Genomic DNA, 7,085 nt, shown 5'->3' on the forward strand with positions numbered 1-7,085 from the left:
ATTTCAATCTAGCATGATCTTTCAGCCACGTCAACGTTGTGCCACCACCTTTTTTGAAGCAAAATGAAAACCCATTGTCTTACATGTCAACATTCATTCACTGTGCAATTCCACGAAGGCTTTGGGGTAGTCTGACCATTATTTTTTTTTATCATGAAGGACCAACATTTGACCATGGCTACATGGTTTCACATCCTGTGAATTACAAAAAAAAACCAGCTCTTACTGCTGTTGCTGGTAAATGTCCATGCATGCTAACCTAACGCATGTAATATTACTTGTATTTTCTACAATTGATTATTTGCACAGTCTGTGCATTTCAACTGACATGTTTTCATACTGAAGGAGTTTCTTATTGGCGGCTGAATTGTCTCATTCAGATTTTTATACTGGTTTTGTAGCTATTGCCATCCAGAAATATGCTGCTTAAGATGCTTTGAGTTGTGACTAATGTGTATTTATTGCCAAGCAAAAATGATGGTAATATTGCTGCACTGATTTCGCATGACTGATGATTTTAAATTGCTACTTTTTGACCATTTATATCTGTTAAATTGTGATGTTGAGTATTTAAGTTATCTAATTTAGAAAAATGTGAAACGAATAAGTTTATGTTGATTACGAATCTTTGAATGATCCCAATATTTCATGTGTCCTTTGCCATTCAATAGGCATGGTGTTGGTACTACTGACAAATTCAAACAACCCTTTTTATTTCCATGATTCTAATGTGTCTGTTGGAAATGTATGAAAGTGTATGAAGTGATGTGATTTGTGTGTTTTTTGATAAATTGACATTTTAGTAATGAGACTGTCAATGTCTGATTATTGGTTGTTAAGCATGACATTGTAACTGACACTATTTGTGTGATGTGTTTACAGGCAAACAGAATTGCCTTTTTTCCAATTGCCTTTTCAGCCAGGATCATTACAAAGTCATGCACTTGCACTCAAACTCATCCAGAAAGCCTGCTGTGTTCATAAGGGGACTACACCTTGGCTATTCCAAGAATACAGCTGAGTGATAATCCTGGCTAAGTTGATCTGCAATAAGTGGAGAATCTGCCAATACATAGACAGCAGCTGTCATTTAGCAGCTGTCATTTACCTGTGTTCCCCAGATTACTTAGGTCGCAAATTTCCACAGTTGAACGTGTTGTGTTATGCAAAGTAATTCCTATGTGAGCTGAGCACTGGAGAATGATTAACTGTGTACTAGACCAAAGCCCATAACTAAACCTAACCTGATTTTCTAAAACTGACCGGGGGGGCATGCACATGGGGCTGAGCCGTTTCACAAGACCTTCCGCTTTGTGGCTTCTCTGAGATGTTGCCAGGCCTCAGAATATCCATGTCTTTCAAACTCCCAAACGGCTCTACGCTGGGGCTGAAAAGTTGTAATTTATTGCAACACACAAAGGCATGATGTCAGGGGAAGACTGTATTTGGACTTTTGGCATTGGCCCTGATTTCGAGTGTCACATGATGCTGTTAGAATGTTGCTTGTGGGAAGCTTCAGGCTCCATCCGAGTGCTCTTCCACTAAAGCACTTGAGTCCATCAGCACTGCATTCATATCCTTTAGGCAAACCTGCAGAACAGAGGGGGGATAAGGGTTGTTGAATTGGGGGGGAGGGCAGGGTTAGGGTTAGGGTAACTGCATGCACTCTCCCTAAACGGAGAAAACCTGAGCAACATAGCACAAACCACAGATGTAGCAGATTTCGGTGGGAAACGTGCCGGTATTCAGACAATAGACATCAATGTCTGAATAGTGCCATGTAACCGTTAAATTCATACATGGGTGTAATTTTAGGCATAGATGATGGGGACACGCCCATAACACTTTTGAGATGAGCCTAGCTTATCCCCAACACATATTCACAAATATAATGCAAAAATAGCTAACCCGGACAATTTACCATAATGATGTCCCCACCCAGCCAAGAGACTTGGCTCCGCACTACGTCTGGTACCTGTCTTCTGTGGAGCGATGTTGACCGGTAGGATTTGCGCCAGTGTTCTGACAAACGGTCCTACATTGTAATTTTATTCTACGGTTGGATGTTCTGTCAGACATGTCTGTTAAACGGTCCTACATCACCATAGATAGACGTCAGACATATTTGTTCAACAATAACTTATAAGTTAAATCCTGATCTTCCAAAAATGTCCTTCCTTCTTCCTGCAATCGCGTCAGATCAAACAAAGTCCAGACTAGAGATGTAAAGGATCCAAGATCCGGCAGGATAATAGGGTTTTTCAAACTATCCGGATCCGGCAGAATCTTAAAGGGACACTCCACCCATTTTGCATTAGGCTTTCCATTGATAGACACCCAGTCATACTTTTGAATGGTCTTTCAAAAATCTCTCAATTCCCCCTGAGATTGGAGAAATCCACATTCATCTCTTAACACTTCCTATGTCAATGATGTAAAAATGGTCATTTTGAATCATCGACATAGGAAGTGTAAGAGAGGTGGATTTCTGTTGAGACTACAAGCCTTTTTCCCACCTTTTCAACCCCGCCCATAGGGGGTTGGACCTAATGCTCTAACAGACCTATCACAGATCAGTGTCCCAGTGCTTTTGAAATCACTGGCATTGAGGCTCCAGTAAGCAGTGTTGCCAGATTGGGCTGTTTCCCACCCAATTGGGCTGCTTGGGATGGCCGTCTGCGGGTAAAAATGGCATTTTACAGGAAAACTCGCCCAATCTTTCCCATCGACATCAATAGAATTGGGCGGGATTTAGTGCTTCCAGGCGTGTTTTGAGCATTTTTTGGGCTGGAAATCATCAGCCTCATCTGGCAACACTGCCAGTAAGTCACTGGCATAGCTGGAAAGGAGAAGCTGGAGCACACTGCATCTTAGTTTTCAAGACTTTATTTTGTGCACACACCCGACCAACGTTTCGGTGTTGCTACACCTTCTTCAGAGTCAAATGATAGCAAGAGAGAGACACACATTTCAGGACTTGGCATTCACAGGTGATCCCACTTGGTTTGGCTAAATTGGTCTCATCTCATTGCAGGTAATTGACCCCACCCCCCAACACCAGGACAAGATTGCAGACAATTAGACAGAGAGGCTTTGTGGAAAGGCATTTTGGATTCATACTCTAAATTCAGTGGAGCCTCAGGGCATAATAGCACAATATGTCTTGCTCTCTGTAACAAATTGTTCCAGCATCGCGGCTGTGGTCTTCTAATAATTGTAGCTGTGGTTTTATTGACAATGTTCTTTGTGTATTGTTTTTTTCACTTTTTTATTTTGTTTTGGGAAGTTGGCAAGCTGTCTAATTGTCTACAATCTTGTCCTGGTGTTGGGGGGTGGGGTCAATTACCTGCAATGAGATCAGACCAATTTACCCAAACCAAGTAGGATCACCTGTGAATGTCAAGTCTTGAAATGTGTGTCTCTCTCTTGCTATCATTTGACTCTGAAGAAGGTGTAGCAACACAGAAACGTTGGTCGCGTGTGTGCACAAAATAAAGTCTTGAAAACTAAGCTGCAGTGTGCTCCAGCTTCTCCTTTCAAGTGATGTCTGTCCCACTGTGATGCACCTGCATGCAGGGTTGCCAGATGAGGCTGATGATTTCCAGCCCAAAAAATGCTCAAAACCAGCTTAGAAGCTCAAAATCCTGCCCAATTCTATTGATTTCTATGGCTAAAATTGGGCGGGTTTTTCTGCTAAATGCCATTTTTACCCGCACACGACCATCCTAAGCAGCCCAATTGGGCGGGAAACAGCCCAATCGGGCAACACTGCCTGCAAGCTGAGGGAGGGATGATGCATAGAGTCTCAAATAACTGGGTGTGGCCTGTGGAACTTGAGCATTGCAATGCATTATGGGGATTGTTGTCACAAATCCACAAGCACTAAAAAGTCATTTTCTGCCTTTTCTTGGCCAAGAAGGCACCAAATTAGAAATGTATGTTACTATTCTACTATACATATGACCCACTTTCAGTAACATATTCATGTCTCCACCGGTGGAATGTCCCTTTAAGCAGTGGATCCGGTATCCGGCAATTACCTGAAAATCAGGATCTGGGGCATCTCTACTTTTTACGTAGCCAAGGCTTTTCAGTCTTTCACAACCCCAATCGCTGCATGGAGTGAAAGCCCTTTGGAAGTGGCCGTTGAAGGCAGTGTGACAGTAAGCCAATGAGTCTTAAAAATAGTTTGCGTCAACGTAATAAAAAGGGCCCACGTGTGCGAGTTGGCTATGTGTTTCAACCCTTTCGTAGGATCCGGTATCCGGTTCCGGATCCGGCAGGATCTTAAGCAGTGGATCCGGTATCCGGCAGGATCCTAAAAATCAAGATCCGGTGCATCTCTAGTTCAGACCATGAATACGAAGTGGAAATGGTAGTATTATGGGATGGTCAGGACCAGGCTAGTCCCCACCACTCTCAAAAGCCAAACTATACACCTTATATTAGCTAGCGTATGTGCAGGAGTGGACAAACTGGATTGAGGAAGTAAAAATCCTGCCAGATATTCCTTTTGCCCAACATGATCTCCAGAATTCCGTGCTCCCGGACACGGATTTTGCCAAAATTCTATGCTCCTGGACCACGGAATTGTTTTCTGTGATGGACACACAGAAGTGCTCTCTCTATACTCCCACAGCTCTATGTTTCCACAGTATTGTGTTTTCTCAGCATTTTTCTAATGCCAAATGTTTTTTTCTCAAAGGAGCACGGAATTTTGGAGATCAGGCAGTTTTTGCCTGTGCTACGAACTCAAGTGATTTCACTGATGAGCTCATCAACCTGACTGACCGGATGTGTTAATTAGGGACAGCTGGTTCATTAGATTTGCTGGTGAAAATATGCGGCACGGTTTTTACTTTCTGAATCAGGGATGTCCAGTCCGCCCCTGCGTAATAAAGAGTTCAATTCTGATGAACATCCAGCAGGTGCTCACTTTTGGGAGTGGGTATGTTGTTGGGCTGGATGCTTCCTTCCTCCCAAAGTCAGACACTGTTCCATACTTGGCCACTCCGTCCTTCCAGACGCCCTCGTACAGCTGCCCTTTGTTCAGGAAGAAGAACTTGCCAGGCCCGTGCTTCTTCCCTTGCTTCCAGCAGCCTTCGTACCTGTTGTCGTCAGCTTGAAGGAGACAGTTTTCATTGACATCAATGACAACTAGCAACGATTACACTGAGCCGATGATCTAAGCTCTGTAGGCCCAAGTATAGGAACATTCATGATAAGTCAGAGGTGTGTAGAATATAAGTACATTCCTGATGTAAGTGCAACATTATTACATGATAGCCTAGTCTGTTGTTACACCAGTTAACCCTCTGTTATTTCTCTGTAATATAACTAATGATTATCTAATGAGCTTTTATCTGTATTTCACTTATACTTATTTATTTTTTATTACTTAGACTTCATACACATCTTAAGATACACAGTAACTGCCCATCATAGTCACCAACAATTTTGTTCACACGTACCGAACCGGAGCATGCCTTGTCCATGGTGCTTGTCTTCCAGCCATTCCCCCTCATACACATCACCATTGCTGTAGTACATTCGGCCCCAACCACTTCTCTGGCCCTCAAGCCACTCACCCTCATACCAAGAAGTCTGGCTGTAGAAATGTGTCCCAAAGCCCTGGAAGACACAGGTGGTGGCACCAAGTGAAGTTTGAATACAGGCTTTGTTTACAATAGGCAGGCCTACTGTACATGTTTTCAACTGAATTTTCAGGGTTGCAGATAGAGGTGTATCTTGTCATCAGGCTAGGGCTACTCAGGCAGCCACTTGGGCCCCCCAAGCTCCTGGAAGATGAAGAACAGCTCATACGTTTCGGGTCTAGCCCATAATCAGTGTTCCCAGTTTAGTGTTCTGGGAACACTGATGATGGGCTAGACCCGAAACGTTTGTCCCCTGTCTGTCGATTTTATTTACTTTTTTCGGCTTTGTTTAATACAGTTTTTGATTCTGCATTCAGCTCCAGTGTGCGACTCCTTTCTTCCATTTCATTATACTGCTCTTGGAATTACGCACCGGGATACGCTCAGGATAAGACATTGGCGCGGACGCCACCCCACCATTACCATTACATTTTGTACTTGACATGTATTAGTGCTGTCTTTTATTAGTCATTTCTGATAATGGTGTGTGTGCATTTTTCACTTACATCTTTCTTGTCATTTTTCCACCCCCCACAATATAATCGTATGTAGTCGTCCGTTGTGGAATCCATGTGACTCAGGGTACCATATCCATCTCGTTTGCCATTCTTCCAGTCTCCGTCATAGATAGTCCCTGCCTTTTTCCAAACCTGGGTTCCTTTACCTGAAGGCGCATAACAATAAAGCCAATGTCACTAATTAGGCCTACACCAGAGAGCAATCAAAGAATCCGCTTTTCGGAGAGTAGGCCTAGTAAGTTACCATGCTTTTTGTTGTCAAGCCACTCTCCCGTGTACTTGTCTCCGTTGACAGCATACACGCTATGCAGCAGTCCACACTTTTGCGCTTTATGTTCCCAAACCTTCACCAGTGGCACCGTTGTTTTTGGAATCTTCTTAAAAGGCATCCCTAGCAAAGGAAATATAGAATGGTCTTCTAAACACCAGTCGCAATAACTTATCAGCATCTAAAACTATACAAATAACTATAAATCATTTTACCTTCTAGAGACTGGATGGGTCGGTCGGTGTTGGCCCAGTGAACGACTCCAAATCAGCTCAATTCACCGTGGGATTGCAGCAGGCAGTCGAGGCACAAATGTCACTCACCAACTTTGGCAAGCGCCAAACAGCTGTAAAAAGTGCGCGTCCGCTGGTCGCCCAGCAACAAGACACCCAACACTCCATTCTCTCCTTGTATCATGTGTTCTAGAATAAGCTTGCCGCGTCACACGGCTTCAGTCTTTCTGGCCCAGCCAATGCACCACTCATCAATGTTGCTAAAGGTCTCCAAACATAGGCCTAGGCCTATCTATGCAGACCAGCTTTTTTGTATTCTTTTGGATTAAGATGCAGCTTTGAGCATTATGGTACAGCGTGTCTTGCAATGTTGTATGCAAATTTAATTTATCATACAATGAAAATATACTTG

At 43.3% G+C, this 7,085-nt stretch overlaps 1 protein-coding gene across 1 annotated transcript; it reads right to left on the reverse strand.

Moving 5' to 3' along the window:
• Nucleotides 1–1,423: 1,423 nt before the first annotated feature.
• Nucleotides 1,424–6,799, reverse strand: morn3 (MORN repeat containing 3). Its single transcript, XM_063211397.1, has 6 exons — nt 6,656–6,799; nt 6,417–6,563; nt 6,161–6,318; nt 5,472–5,631; nt 4,937–5,121; nt 1,424–1,590 (listed from the first exon to the last, which is right to left on the reverse strand). Exons 2-6 carry the CDS (start codon nt 6,559–6,561, stop codon nt 1,516–1,518), a joined length of 723 nt encoding a protein of 240 aa, XP_063067467.1. The 5' UTR covers nt 6,562–6,563; nt 6,656–6,799; the 3' UTR covers nt 1,424–1,515.
• Between the last annotated feature and the right edge of the window lie 286 nt (nt 6,800–7,085).

The sequence above is a fragment of the Engraulis encrasicolus genome, chromosome 11 (assembly GCF_034702125.1).
Source record: "Engraulis encrasicolus isolate BLACKSEA-1 chromosome 11, IST_EnEncr_1.0, whole genome shotgun sequence".
Classification (NCBI taxonomy): domain Eukaryota; kingdom Metazoa; phylum Chordata; class Actinopteri; order Clupeiformes; family Engraulidae; genus Engraulis; species Engraulis encrasicolus.

Coding starts and splice junctions, on each gene's coding strand:
- morn3 (XM_063211397.1), bottom strand. CDS start 6,561: ATGCCTTTTAAGAAGATTCCAAAAACAACGGTGCCACTGGTGAAGGTT. Junction 5,632..6,160: donor GGAAAAATGACAAGAAAGAT/GTAAGTGAAAAA, acceptor TGTGTCTTCCAG/GGCTTTGGGACACATTTCTA. Junction 5,122..5,471: donor ACAAGGCATGCTCCGGTTCG/GTACGTGTGAAC, acceptor GTCTCCTTCAAG/CTGACGACAACAGGTACGAA.